At 49.9% G+C, this 15,547-nt stretch overlaps 1 protein-coding gene across 2 annotated transcripts in view; it reads left to right on the forward strand.

Annotated features, from left to right (window-relative positions):
* AP2A2 (adaptor related protein complex 2 subunit alpha 2) overlaps positions 1 to 15,547 on the forward strand; it is a 133,090-nt gene that overhangs the window by 74,664 nt on the left and 42,879 nt on the right. For both annotated transcript variants that reach the window (XM_038764735.1, XM_038764736.1), the window contains exons 4-8: positions 479 to 672; positions 4,063 to 4,192; positions 10,159 to 10,260; positions 13,177 to 13,285; positions 14,318 to 14,465. In XM_038764735.1, the coding sequence (XP_038620663.1) occupies positions 479 to 672; positions 4,063 to 4,192; positions 10,159 to 10,260; positions 13,177 to 13,285; positions 14,318 to 14,465 (683 nt within the window). The remainder of the gene's footprint in view (positions 1 to 478; positions 673 to 4,062; positions 4,193 to 10,158; positions 10,261 to 13,176; positions 13,286 to 14,317; positions 14,466 to 15,547) is intronic.

The raw sequence follows: 15,547 nt of genomic DNA on the forward strand, positions 1-15,547 counted from the left end.
ATTGAACGCTTACTGTGTGTAGAGCACTGCATTCATTCACTGTCATATTTATTGAGCGCTTACTGTGTGCAGAGCACTGCATTCATCACTGTCGTATTTATTGAGCGCTTACTGTGTGCAGAGCACTGCATTCATTCACTGTCATATTTATTGAGCGCTTACTGTGTGCAGAGCACTGCATTCATTCACTGTCGTATTTATTGAGCGCTTACTGTGTGCAGAGCACTGCATTCATTCATTGTCATATTTATTGAGCGCTTACTGTGTGAAGAGCACTCCATTCATTCAGTCTTATTTATTGAGCACTTACTGTGTGCAGAGCACTGTGCTAAGCGCTTGGGAAGATCCAAGATGACCCTAAACAGATACATTCCTTGCCCACAGTGAAAGCAAGGAATTTTGCCCGTGGCGGGTCCTCCCCCGACACCTGGGGGGTCTCAGCCGCCCGGCCCTGACCCGGCCCCCCCACCTTGCACAGGGCTACCTGTTCATCTCCGTGCTGGTGAACTCGAACTCGGAGCTGATCCGCCTGATCAACAACGCCATCAAGAACGACCTGGCCAGCCGCAACCCGACATTCATGGGCCTGGCCCTGCACTGCATCGCCAACGTGGGCAGCCGGGAGATGGCCGAGGCCTTCGCCGGGGAGATTCCCAAGATCCTCGTCGCCGGGTGAGCCGCCCCGTCTCCGCCGGGAACGGGGGGCGCGGGGGGGGGGACTCACGGAGCCTTTCAATCAATCAATCAATCGTATTTATTGAGCGCTTACTATGTGCAGAGCACTGTACTAAGCGCTTGGGAAGTACAAATTGGCATCACATAGAGACAGTCCCTACCCAACAGTGGGCTCATGCCATCGGGCCCCGGGGACCCTCATCCGTCCCCCCCTTTCCGCCCCAGCCCCACCTGGCCCCGTTCTTAGCCATGCCCATCTTTTTTTTTTTTTTTCCCCTAAATCGTCATCATCATCAATCGTATTTATTGAGCGCTTACTATGTGCAGAGCACTGGACTAAGCGCTTGGGAAGTACAAGTTGGTAACAAATAGAGACAGTCCCTACCCGACAGTGGGCTCACAGTCTAAAAAGGGGAGACAGAGAACAAAATGGTATTTGGTATTTAATAATAATAATAATAATGATGGCATTTATTAAGCGCTTACTATGTGCAAAGCACTGTTCTAAGCGCAGGGGGGGATACAAGGTGATCAGGTTGTTCCACGTGGGGCTCACAGTCTTCCTCTCCCCCTCGTCCCCCTCTCCATCCCTCCCGTCTTACCTCCTTCCCTTCCCCACAGCACCTGTATAGATGTATATATGTTTGTACAGATTTATTACTCTATTTATTTTACTTGTACATATCTATTCTATTCATTTTATTTTGTTAGTATGTTTGGTTTTGTTCTCTGTCTCCCCCTTTTAGACTGTGAGCCCACTGTTGGGTAGGGACTGTCTCTAGATGTTGCCAATTTGTACTTCCCAAGCGCTTAGTACAGTGCTCTGCACACAGTAAGCGCTCAATAAATATGATTGATTGATTGATTGATTGATTAATCCCCATTTTGCAGATGAGGGCACTGAGGCTTAGAGGAAGTTAAGTGACTTGCCTGAGGTCACACAGCAGACACGTGGCGGAGCTGGGATTTGATATTTGTTAAGCGCTCACTACGTGCCAGGAGCTGGACCAATCAATCAATCAATCAATCAATCATATTTATTGAGCACTTACTGTGTGCAGAGTACTGTACTAAGCGCTTGGGAAGTGCAAGTTGGGAGCATATAGAGACGGTCTCTACCCAACAGTGGGCTCACAGTCTAGAAGGGGGAGACAGAGAACAAAACCGAACATATTAACAAACTAAAATAGAATAGATATGTGCAAGTAAAATAAATAGAGTAATAAATATGTACAAACATATATACATATATACAGGTGCTGTGGGGAAGGGAAGGAGGTAAGATGGGGGGGATGGAGGGGGGACGAGGGGGAGAGGACGGAGGGGGCTCAGTCTGGGAAGGCCTCCTGGAGGAGGTGAGCTCTCAGTAGGGCCTTGAAGGGAGGAACACTAAGCACTGGGGTGGTTACAAGCTGATCAGGGTGTTCACAGTCCACGTCAGTCAAATGGTATTTATAAGAATTCATTCGTTCATTCATTCAATCGTATTTATTGAGCGCTTACTGTGTGCAGAGCACTGTACTAAGCGCCTGGGAAGTCCAAGTTGGCAACATAGAGAGACGGTCCCTACCCAACAGTGGGCTCACAGTCTAGAAGGGGGAGACAAAGAACAAAACAAAACATAGTAACAAAATAAAATAAATAGAATAAACATGTACTAATAAAATAAAAAAAAAATAAGAATAATGATGCTGGTATTGAAGTGCTAACCATGTACCAATAACAGTAATAATGGCATTTATTAAGCACTTCCTAGGTGCCAAACACTGTTCTAAGCACTAGGGAGGTTACAAGCAGAGAGGTATTTGTTCAGTGCTATGTGCCAATAATAATAATAATGGCATTTATTAAGCGCTTCCTAGGTGCCAAACACTGTTCTAAGCACTAGGGAAGTTACAAGCAGAGAGGTATTTGTTCAGTGCTATGTGCCAATAATAATAATAATGGTATTTATTAAGCGCTTCCTAGGTGCCAAACACTGTTCTAAGCACTAGGGAAGTTACAAGCAGAGAGGTATTTGTTCAGTGCTATGTGCCAATAATAATAATAATGGCATTTATTAAGCACTTACTAGGTGACAAACACCGTTCCAAGTGCTAGGGAGGTTACAAGCAGCGTGGCTCAGTGGAAAGAGCCCGGGCTTCGGAGTCAGAGGTCGTGGGTTCAAATCCCGGCTCCGCCAGTTGTCAGCTGGGTGACTTTGGGTAAGTCACTTCACTTCTCTGTGCCTCAGTTCCCTCATCTGTAAAATGGGGATGAAGACTGTGAGCTCCACGTGGGACAGCCTGATCACCCTGTCTGCCCCCAGCACTTAGAACAGTGCTTTGCACCTAGTAAGTGCTTAACAAATACCATCATTATTATTATTATTATTACAAGGTGATCAGGTTGTCCCATGGGGGGCTCACAGTCTTGGTCCCCATTTGACAGATGAGGGAACTGAGGCCCAGAGAAGTGAAGTGACATGCCCAAAGTCACACAGCTGACAATTGGCAGAGTTGGGATTTGAACCCATGACTTAATAATAATAATAATAATAATAATAATAACAATGATGTCATTTATGAAGCGCTTACTCTGTGCAAAGCACTGTTCCAAGCACTGGGGAGGTTACAAGGAGATCAGGTTGTCCAGTCTTCATCCCCATTTTACAGATGAAGGAACTGAGGCCCAGAGAATAATAACAATCCTGTAAAATGAGGATTAAAACTGTGAGCCCCCCGTGGGACCACCTGATCACCCTGTAACCTCCCCAGCGCTTAGAACGGCGCTTTGCACAGAGTAAGCGCTTCATAAATGACATCATTGTTATTATTATTATTATTATTAAGTCATGCGTTCAAATCCCAACTCTGCCAATTGTCAGCTGTGTGACTTTGGGCATGTCACTTCACTTCTCTGGGCCTCAGTTCCCTCATCTGTCAAATGGGGACCAAGACTGTCATTACTGTTATCATCATCATCATCATCATCATCATCATCAGTCGCATTTATTGAGCGCTTCCTATGTGCAGGGCACTGTACTCAGCGCTTGGGAAGTCCAAATTGGCAACATCTAGAGCCAGTCCCTACCCAACAGTGGGCTCACAGTCTAAAAGGGGGGAGACGGAGAACAAAACCAAACGTACTCACAAAATAAAATAAATAGAATAGATAGGTACAAGTAAAATAAATAAATAGAGTAATAAATATATACAAACGTATATACATATATACAGGTGCTGTGGGGAAGGGAAGGAGGTAAGATGGGTTATTGTTATTAGGTTATTGTTATCAGGGTGTCCCACGTGGGGAACAGGCAGGCGGGGTGGGATCTGGGTGGGGGCGTTGGGGAGGCGGGTGTCCCGGGGCGGGTTCTGACCGGGCACGGCCGGGCCCTTCTTCCAGGGACACGATGGACAGCGTGAAGCAAAGCGCCGCTCTCTGCCTGCTGCGACTGTACCGGACGTCCCCGGACCTCGTCCCCATGGGCGACTGGACCTCTCGGGTCGTCCACCTCCTCAACGACCAGCACCTGGTGAGCCGGGCCCCCCCCCGGGGGCCTCCTCTCCCCACCCCGCGGGCCGGGCACCGGCGCAAGCACGAGGCCGTCGTTCGTTCACTGAACCGTATTTATTGAGCGCCCGCTGGGTGCGCAGCACTGCGCTGAGCGCTTGGGAAGTACAAGTCGGCAACGGATAGGGACGGTCCCTACCCAGCAGCGGGCTCACGGTCTAGAAGGGGGAGGCGGACGACAGAACCCGACACGTGGACGGGCGTCAGGTCGTCAGAATAAATAGAAATAAAGCTAGATTCATTCATTCAATTTGTACTTCCCAAGCGCTTAGTCCAGTGCTCTGCACATAGTAAGCGCTCAATAAATGCAGTGGATGATGATCAATCAATCAATCAATCGTATTTATTGAGCGCTTACTATGTGCAGAGCACTGTACTAAGCGCTTGGGAAGGACAAATTGGCAACACATAGAGGCAGTCCCTACCCAACAGTGGGCTCACAGTCTAAAAGGGGGAGACAGAGAACAGGACGGGATGATGATTCATTCGATCGTATTTATTGAGCACGTCCTGTGTGCAGAGCACTGGACTAAGCGCTTGGGAAGGACAAATTGGCAACATATAGAGACAGTCCCTACCCAACAGTGGGCTCACAGTCTAAAAGGGGGAGACGGACGACAACAAAGCTGGCTGCTGGGCAACAAACCGCCCCCCGCCCCGCCCCTCCAGTCGCTTAGTCCAGTGCTCTCCCCTCAGTAAGCGCTCAATAAATACGATCGAATGAATCCGACCCTGTTGAGCCGCGATAGAGAAGCGGCGCGGCTCAGCGGAAAGAACCCGGACTTTGGAGGCAGAGGCAATGGGTTCAAGTCCCGGCTCCGCCAGTTGTCGGCTGTGTGACTTTGGGCAAGTCACTTCACTTCTCCGGGCCTCAGTTCCCTCATCTGTAAAATGGGGATTAAGACTGTAAGCCCCCCGTGGGCAACCTGATCACCTTGTAGCCTTCTCAGCGCGTAGAACAGTGCTTTGCACATAGTAAGCGCTTAATAAATGCCATTATTATTATTATTGAGCGCCACCTTAAGCGCCTGGGAGAGGAGCGCTTAGGAGGCCTTCCCAGACTGAGCCCCTCCTCCCCCTCCCAATCCCCCCTGCCTTACCTCCTTCCCCTCCCCACAGCACCTGTATATATGTTTGTATGGATTTATTACTTCTTCTTCTTCTTCAATCGTATTTATTGAGCGCTTACTATGTGCAGAGCACTGTACTAAGCGCTTGGGAAGTACAAATTGGCAACATCTAGAGACAGTCCCTACCCAGCAGTGGGCTCACAGTCTAAAAGGGGGAGACAGAGAACAAAACCAAACATACTAACAAAATAAAATAAATAGGATAGATATGCACAAGTAAAATAAATAAATAAATAAATAGAGTAATAAATATGTACAACCATATATACATATATACAGGTGCTGTATATACAGGTTACTCCATTTATTTTATTTGTACATATTCTATTTATTTTATTTTGTTAATATGTTTTGTTTTGTTCTCTGTCTCCCCCTTCTAGACTGTGAGCCCGCTGTCGGGTAGGGACAAGCGCTTAGTACAGTGCTCTGCACATAGTAAGCGCTCAATAAATACGATTGATGATGATAGGGACCGTCTCTATATGTTGCCAACTTGGACTTCCCAAGCGCTTAGTACAGTGCTCTGCACATAGTAAGCGCTCAATAAATACGACTGATGATGATAGGGACCGTCTCTATATGTTGCCAACTTGGACTTCCCAAGCGCTTGGTACAGTGCTCGGCACATAGTAAGCGCTCAATAAATACGATTGATGATGATAGGGACCGTCTCTATATGTTGCCAACTTGGACTTCCCAAGCGCTTAGTACAGTGCTCGGCACACAGTAAGCGCTCGATAAATCCGATCGAATGAATGAATGAACAAAACAAAACATGGAGACAGGTGTCAAAGCCGTCAGAACAAATAGAAGTATAGCTGTATGCACATCATTAACAAAATCAATAGAGTAGCAAATATGTACAGGTCAAATCAATAGAGTAATAAATCTGTACAAATCGATACAAGCGCTGTGGGGAGGGGAAGGAGGTAGGGCTGGGGGGGATGGAGAGGAGGAGAGGAAAAAGGGGGCTCAATCTGGGAAGGCCTCCTGGAGGAGGTGAGCTCTCAGTAGGGCTTTGAAGGGAGGAAGAGCCCAGTCCCTAGCCCCGCAAGGGGCTCCCGAGATGATGGTGATAATAATAATAATGGTAATAATGATAATAATGATGGTATTTGTTCAGTTAGAGAAGCAGCATGGCTCAGTGGAAAGAGCCCGGGCTTCGGAGTCAGAGGTCATGGGTTCGAATCCCGACTCCGCCAACGTGTCTGCTGTGTGACCTTGGGCAAGTCACTTAACTTCTCAGAGCCTCAGTTCCCTTATCTGTAAAATGGGGATGATGACTGTGAGCCCCATGTGGGGCAACCTGATCACCTTGTATCCCCCCAGCGCTTAGAACAGTGCTTGGCACATCGTAAGCGCTTAACAAATGCCATTAAAAAAAAAAAAGTGCTTACGATGTGCCAAGCACTGTTCTAAGCACCGAGGTAGATGCAAGGTAATCAGGTTGTCCCACGTGGGGCTCGCAGTAATCATCCCCAATTTGCAGATGATGATAACGATAATAATGATGGTATTTGTTAAGTGCTTACAATGTGCCAAGCACTGTTCTAAGCACCGAGGTAAATACAGGGTAATCAGGTTGTCCCACGTGGGGCTCACAGTAATCATTCCCAATTTACAGATGATGATAACGATGATAATAATGATGGTATTTGTTAAGTGCTTACAATGTGCCAAGCACTGTTCTAAGCACCGAGGTAGATACAGGGTAATCAGGTTGTCCCACGTGGGGCTCGCAGTAATCATCCCCAATTTACAAATGATGATAATGATAATAATGATGGTATTTGTTAAGTGCTTACAATGTGCCAAGCACTGTTCTAAGCACCGAGGTAGATACAAGGTAATCAGGTTGTCCCACGTGGGGCTCACAGTAATCATCCCCAATTTACAGATGATGATAACGATAATAATGATGGTATTTGTTAAGTGCTTACAATGTGCCAAGCACTGTTCTAAGCACCGAGGTAGATACAAGGTAATCAGGTTGTCCCACGTGGGGCTCACAGTAATCATCCCCAATTTACAGATGATGGTAATGATCAATCAATCAATCAATCAATCGTATTTATTGAGCGCTTACTGTGTGCAGAGCACTGTACTAAGCGCTTGGGAAGTACAAGTTGGCAACATATAGAGACAGTCCCTACCCAACAGTGGGCTCACAGTCTAAAAGAATAGTGATGATAATGATGGTATTTGTTAAGTGCTTATAATGTGCCAAGCACTGTTCTAAGCGCTAGGGGAGATGCAAGGTAATGAGGATGTCCCACATGGGGCTCCCAGTCTTAACCCCGATTTTCCAGATGAGGTCACTGAGGCCCAGAGAAGTGAAGTGACTGGCCCAAAGTCACACAGCTGACAAGTGGCGGAGGTGGGATTAGAGCCCACGACCTCTCTGACTTCCAAGCTCGTGCTCTTTAGCCAGTCATATTTCTGGAGAAGGAGAAGCAGCGTGGCTCAGTGGAAAGAGCCCGGGCTTTGGAGTCAGAGGTCATGGGTTCGAATCCCGGCTCCGCCACTTGTCAGCTGTGTGACTTTGGGCAAGTCACTTCACTTCTCTGCGCCTCAGTGACCTCATCTGTAAAATGGGGATGAAGACTGTGAGCCCCCCCCCGTGGGACAGCCTGATCACCTTGTAACCTCCCCAGCGCTTAGAACAGTGCTTTGCACATAGGAAGCGCTTAATAAATGCTATCATTATTATTCTTATTATTCAGCGCTTACGGTGTGCAGGGCACTGTACTAAGCGCTTGGGAGCGGACAGCACCACAGAATTAGCAGGCACAATCCCTGCCCAAAACGAGCTTACGGTCTGGGCAAATCTGGCAGGGCAAGGTCACCAATCCCTGTCAGTCAATCAATCAATCAATCATATTTATTGAGCGCTTACTATGTGCAGAGCACTGTACTAAGCGCTTGGGCAGTACAAATTGGCATCACATAGAGACAGTCCCTACCCAACAGTGGGCTCACAGTCTAAAAGGGGGAGACAGAGAACAGAACAGACCCTCCAGATGAAGGGTCGGAGGCCCAGGGGGGAAGAGCGACACTTGCTCAGGCGCTCAGAGGCAGAGCAGGATCAGAACCCGGGACTTGGGCCACGTGGCCTCGCTCGCCCAGGGCATGGCGGCGCGTCTCGAGGGCCGGGGTCCGTCTCTTAGCCACTGCCCTGCATCCTTATGGACGGGGGCAAGCAGCGGCCTGATGGGTCACCCCCGCCACCCGCCAACATCGCAGAATCGGCCAGCGCTTAGAACAGTTCCCGGCACTTACTAAGCGATTGGCGATTTACTTAATGGCGATTAACAAATGCCATTAAAAAAAATATATCACTGGTGGGCGACAGGGGCGGTTTCAGGCTGGGCTGACCAGTCACACGTTTATTTATTGAGCGCTTATTGTGTGCAAAGCTCTGTACTGAACGCTGAGGAGAGTACAATCAATCAGGCGTGTTTATTGAGCACTTACTGCATGCAGATAGGGGAAACAGTAGAGGATAGTGCTGTGGGGCTGAGGGAGGATGAGAATAATAATAATAATGGCGTTTGTTAAGCGCTTACTATGTGCAAAGCACTGTTCTAAGCGCTGGGGAGGTTACAAGGTGATCAGGTGGTCCCACGAGAGGCTCACGGTCTTAATAATAATAATAATGGCATTTATTAGGCTTAGCCACGAGAGAGATGTAAGATACATCTGACTTTTAGACTGTGAGCCCACTGTTGGGTAGGGACTGTCTCTATGTGTTGCCAATTTGTACTTCCCAAGCGCTTAGTACAGTGCTCTGCACATAGTAAGCGCTCAATAAATACGATTGATTGATTGATTGATTGACTTGCTATCCTCGGCCTTTCCAAGCGTGAAAGACTGGGCCAATCGGTCAGTGGTATTTATTGAACACCGTACTAAATGCTAGGGAGAGCACTTTTCCTTTCTCCCCAACTCTGTCTCCCTTCTGCGTCCCCTGCACGCTTCGATCTGTCCTCTTTAAGCCCTCTAGACTGTGAGCCTTAAGTCTTCTAGACTGTGAGCCCACTGTTGGGTAGGGACCGTCTCTATATAATAATAACGATGGCATTTATTAAGCGCTTACTATGTGCAGAGCACTGTTCTAAGCGCTGGGGAGGTTACAAGGTGATCAGGTTGTCCCACGTGGGGCTCACAGTCTTAATCCCCATTTTACAGACGAGGTCACCGAGGCCCGGAGAAGTGAAGTGACTTGCCCAAAGTCGCACAGCTGACAAGTGGCAGAGCCGAGATTTGAACCCGTGACCTCTGACTCCAAAGCCCGGGCTCTTTCCACTGAGCCACGCTGCTTCTCTAGATGTTGCCAACTTGTACTTCCCAAGCGCTTAGTACGGTGCCCTGCACACAGTAAGCGCTCAATAAATGCGATTGATTGATTGCAGAGCGCTGTGCTGAGCGCCTGGGAGAAGACGGTATATTTGTGTTTCGTTTTGTTGTCTGTGTCCCCCTTCTGGACTGTGAGCCCGCTGTTGGGTCTCTAGATGTTGCCAACTTGGACTTCCCAAGCGCTTAGTCCAGTGCTCTGCACACAGTAAGCGCTCAATAAATACGACTGAATGAATGAATGGATTCTCTGCCAGTAGTGGGTCCAGTACAGCGGAGTCGGTAGACGTGTTCCTTGCCCACAGTGAGCTCACAGTGTGGAGGGGGACTCAGGCAGTCAAATCTTTTTAAGTGCTCAGCACAGAGTACAGAGAAATGAATGGTGGGCAGCCGGCTCAGGAGGGGTGATGTAAGTGACGCCCGGGCGTCCACTTGGTTCCCCCAGGGTGTGGTCACCGCCGCCACCAGCCTCATCACCACGCTGGCCCAGAAGAACCCGGAAGAATTCAAGACGTCCGTGTCCCTGGCCGTCTCCAGGCTGAGCAGGGTGAGTGGCCGGGGTGAGGTGCGGGCGGGTTTCCTCGATTTGTCATCATCATCAATCGTATTTATTGAGCGCTTACTATGTGCAGAGCACTGGACTAAGCGCTTGGGAAGTACAAATTGGCAACATCTAGAGACAGTCCCTACCCAACAGCGGGCTCACAGTCTAAAAGGGGGAGACAGAGAACAAAACCAAACATACTAACAAAATAAAATAAATAGGATAGATATGTACAAGTAAAATAAATAAATAAATAGAGTAATAAATATGTACAACCATATATACATATATACAGGTGCTGTATATACAGGTTACTCCATTTATTTTATTTGTACATATTCTATTTATTTTATTTTGTTAATATGTTTTGTTTTGTTCTCTGTCTCCCCCTTCTAGACTGTGAGCCCGCTGTCGGGTAGGGACAAGCGCTTAGTACAGTGCTCTGCACATAGTAAGCGCTCAATAAATACGATTGATGATGATAGGGACCGTCTCTATATGTTGCCAACTTGGACTTCCCAAGCGCTTAGTACAGTGCTCGGCACATAGTAAGCGCTCAATAAATACGATTGATGATGATAGGGACCGTCTCTATATGTTGCCAACTTGGACTTCCCAAGCGCTTAGTACAGTGCTCGGCACACAGTAAGCGCTCGATAAATCCGATCAAATGAATGAATGAACAATGAATGAGCAATTTGTCGACCCCGGGCCCTTCCCCCCCCGCCGCCCCAAGCGCTGTGCTAAGCCCTGGGGGACGTATAGCATCATCGGGCCGGGCACGGTCCGCACCCGCCCCGCGCGGGGCTCCCGGTCGAAGAGGGAGGGAAGACACGTGTCGAATCTCTGCATCATCATCATCAGTCGTATTTATTGAGTGCTTACTATGTGCAGAGCACTGGACTAAGCACTTGGGAAGTACAAATTTGCAACATATAGAGACAGTCCCCTACCCAACAGCGGGCTCACAGTCTAAAAGGGGGAGACAGAGAACAAAACCAAACATACTAACAAAATGAAATAAATAGGATAGATATGTACAAGTAAAATAAATAGAGTAATAAATATGTACAAACATATATACATATATACAGGTGCTGTGGGGAAGGGAAGGAGGTAAGATGGGAGGGATGGAGAGTGAATGAATGAATGAATGAATCTGTTGGGTAGGGACCGTCTCTATATGTTGCCAACTTGTACTTCCCAAGCGCTTAGTACAGTGCTCTGCACACGGTAAGCGCTCAATAAATACGATTGAATGAATGAATGAATCTCCACGCAACAGATGCAGGAACTGAGGTGCGGAGAGGCGAATTGACTCGGCAGAGGTGACCCGGCAGGATGGTGGCGAGGCCGGGATTAGAACCCAGGCCCCGGCTCTCCCTCGCTGCCAGGAATAATAATTATAATAATAATTATGGTATTTAAGCGCTTACTATGTGCCAAGCGCGGTATTAAGCGCTGAGGTGGTACAGGCAAATCGTGTTGGACGCAGTCCCTGTCCCACATTGGGCTCACATCTTAACCCCCATTTTACAGATGAGGGAACTGAGGCACAGAGAAGCGAATAATAACGTTGGTATTCGTTAAGCACTTACCATGTGCCAAGCACTGGGGTAGATACAGAGTAATCGGGTCGTCCCAAGTGGGGCTCACAGTCTTCATCCCCATTTTCCAGACGAGGTCACTGAGGCCCAGAGAAGTGAAGCGATTTGTCCAAGGTCAAACAGCAGACAAGCGGCGGAGCCGGAATTAGAACCCATGACCTTCTGACTCCCTGGCATGGGGTCTACCCACTGAGTCACGTTGCCCTCCTTCGTGAGGGGTGGGAGAGTGTGCGGTCCCCCGTGGGCAGGGAAGCGGCCACCCGGAAGGCCACCGGCCTCGCTTCCATCGGGCTCTTGAGATCCTCGTCTTCCCCGGCCGGGCTCAGGGGGCGAGGGGGCAGGGGAGGGCCGTGGGCCAGGGTCTCCGGCCCCCCGCACGGACCCGGGGGGTCAATCAATCAATCAGTCAATCGTATTTATTGAGCGCTTACTGTGTGCAGAGCACCGGACTAAGTGCTTGGGAAGTACAAGTTGGCAACACATAGAGACGGTCCCTACCCAACAGCGGGTTCACAGTCTAGAAGGGGGAGACGGACAACAAAACAAAGCATACTAACAAAATAAAATAAATAGAATAAATATGTACAAGTAAAATAGAGGAATGAATATGTACAAACATATATACATATATACAGGTGCTGTGGGGAAGGGAAGGAGGTAAGGCGGGGGAGTGGCGAGGGGGAGGAGAGGGAGAGGAAGGAGGGGGCTCAGTGTGGGAAGGCCTCCTGGAGGAGGTGAGCTCTCAGTAGGGACTTGAAGGGAGGAAGAGAGCTAGCTTGGCGGATGGGCAGAGGGATTGGGGGCATTCCAGGCCCGGGGGAGGACGTGGGCCGGGGGTCGATGGCGGGACAGGCGAGAGCGAGGTACGGTGAGGAGATTAGCGGCGGAGGAGCGGAGGGTGCGGGCTGGGCTGGAGAAGGAGAGAAGGGAGGTGAGGTAGGAGGGGGCGAGGGGATGGACAGCCTGGAAGCCCAGGGGGAGGAGTTTCTGCCTGATGCGCAGATTGATTGGTAGCCACTGGAGATTTTTGAGGAGGGGAGTAATATGCCCAGAGCGTTTCTGGACAAAGATAATCCGGGCAGCAGCATGAAGTATGGACTGAAGTGGAGAGAGACACGAGGATGGGAGATCAGAGAGGAGGCTGATACAGTAGTCCAGATGGGATAGGATGAGAGCTTGAACGAGCAGGGTAGCGGTTGGGATGGAGAGGAAAGGGCGGATCTTGGCAGTGTTGCGGAGCTGAGACCGGCAGGTTTTGGTTTTGTCCGTCCCGCGGACGGCCACGGCCACTCTGGGCTCATCCCCCACACAGATCGTCACGTCGGCCTCCACGGACCTCCAGGATTACACCTATTATTTCGTCCCGGCCCCGTGGCTCTCCGTGAAGCTCCTGCGGCTACTGCAGGGCTACCCGCCGCCAGGTACCACCCCCGAGGGGTGGGAGGCCTGGGAAATCAAACAACCCAACCCGGGGTAGAGTGAGCGCCTACCGTATGCAAAGCGCCGTACTGAACGCTCGGCGGAGTGCAGAAGTGTTAGCATCATCATCATCATCAATCGTATTTATTGAGCGCTTACTATGTGCAGAGCACTGTTAGCAGACCCAGTCCCTGCCCTTGGGCCTCACAGTCTTCCGTGAGCAGAACACAGCCCTGAGTGCTTCATTATTATGATTATTATTGTATTTGTAAAGTGCTCACTATAGGCCAGGCACTGTACTGAACGCTGGAGTGCTTGGGAGAGGACAGTAATAATAATAATAATGACGGCATTCGTTAAGCGCTTACTGTGTGCTCAGCACCGTTCTAAGCCCTGGAGTTAGATACAATCCCTGCCTTCAAGGAGCCGACAAGTCCGCTGTGGGCAGGGCACTGTGCTGAGCGCTTGGGAGAGTCCAATAGAATTAAGAGACACAGACCCTGCCCTCAGGGAGCTTAATGGTTTGCCGTGGGCAGAGCACTGTGCTGAGCACTTGGGAGTGTCCAATAAAGGTAGGAGTCACGATCCCCGTGTTCAAGGAGCTCAACAGCCTAGAGCACTGTACTGAGCGCTCGGGAGAGTACGGTGGAGCTAGCAGACACCACCCCTGCCCTCAAAGAGCTTCCGACCTACCGTGTGCAGAGCGCTGTGCCGACGGCTTGGGAGAGGACAGTATTGTTGGTTGCCCGCTCCCTGCTCCGCCCGAGACCCATAGTCCAAGAGGGAGGGCGGGAGAACCGGTCCTGAATCCCCCTCGGACAGATAAGGAAACCGAGGCACGGGAGAGGTCAGCCGGCGGACCAGGGCGGGCCGAGCAGGGAGTGGAGCTCGGGTTTGCGGGCGCCAGCCCTGGGCTGCGGCCGTCGCGGTTCTCGGAGACGTTGGGGGTGACCTGGGGATGGCCGGGGATGGGGGTCGGGGGCGGCGGGGGGTCCGGCCTGGCCCTCAGCCCCGCCCCGGGCCTGGGTCCGCAGACCCCGCGGTGCGGGGACGCTTGACCGAGTGCCTGGAGACCGTCCTCAACAAGGCCCAGGAGCCGCCCAAGTCCAAGAAGGTCCAGCACTCCAACGCCAAGAACGCCGTCCTGTTCGAGGCCATCAGCCTCATCATCCACCATGACAGGTCAGCCGCCGGCCCTGCCCACTGCCCTCTACACCTCAGCCTTTGCCCTCTTCCCCGGCCTGTGCCCTTCTGTCCTCTGCTCCAGCCTGAACCTCCCACCCCCTCCCACCTCCACCTTCAATCAATCAATCAATCAATCGTATTTATCGAGCGCTTACTGTGCGCAGAGCACTGGACTCAGCGCTTGGGAAGTCCAGGTTGGCAGCATATAGAGACGGTCCCTACCCAACAGTGGGCTCACAGTCTAAAAGGGGGAGACAGAGAACAAAACCAAACATACTAACAAAATAAAATAAATAGAATAGATACGTACCGGTAAAATAAATAGAGTAGTAAATATGTACAAACATATATACAGGTGCTGTGGGGAAGGGAAGGAGGTAAGATGGGGGGGATGGAGAGGGGGATGAGGGGTAGACCTTCAGTTTTGGGATATACCCATAGGAGCTCAGAGTCAGAGAAGCGTCTCTGGCTAAAACACCCAGAAGCAGTGTGGCCTAGTGGCTACAGCCCAAGCTTGGGAGTCAGAGGACCTGGGTTCTAATCCCGGCTCTGCCCCTTGTCTGCTGGGTGACCGCCAGCAAGTCACATCGCTTTTTGGGGCCTCAGTTTCCTCATCTATAAAATATGGATCAAGACTGTGCGCCTCATGTGGGACAGGGACTGTTTCCAACCGGATTACCTTATATCTTATATTGGACCTTCAGCGTGGCTCAGTGGAAAAGAGCCCGGGCTTTGGAGTCAGAGGACACGGGTTCAAATCCCGGCTCCGCCACTTGTCAGCTTGTGTGACTTTGGGCAAGTTACATCACTTCTCTGGGCCTCAGTGACCTCATCTGTAAAATGGGGATGAAGACTGTGAGTCCCCCGTGGGACAATATAATTACCTTGTAACCTCCCCAATCAATCAATCAATCAATCAGTCGTATTTATTGAGCGCTTACTATGTGCAGAGCACTGTACTAAGCGCTTGGGAAGTACAAATTGGCATCACATAGAGACAGTCCCTACCCAACAGTGGGCTCACAGTCTAAAAGGGGGAGACAGAGAACAGAACCAAACATACCAACAAAATAAAATAA

Source organism: Tachyglossus aculeatus, chromosome 22 (genome assembly GCF_015852505.1).
Source record: "Tachyglossus aculeatus isolate mTacAcu1 chromosome 22, mTacAcu1.pri, whole genome shotgun sequence".
Classification (NCBI taxonomy): domain Eukaryota; kingdom Metazoa; phylum Chordata; class Mammalia; order Monotremata; family Tachyglossidae; genus Tachyglossus; species Tachyglossus aculeatus.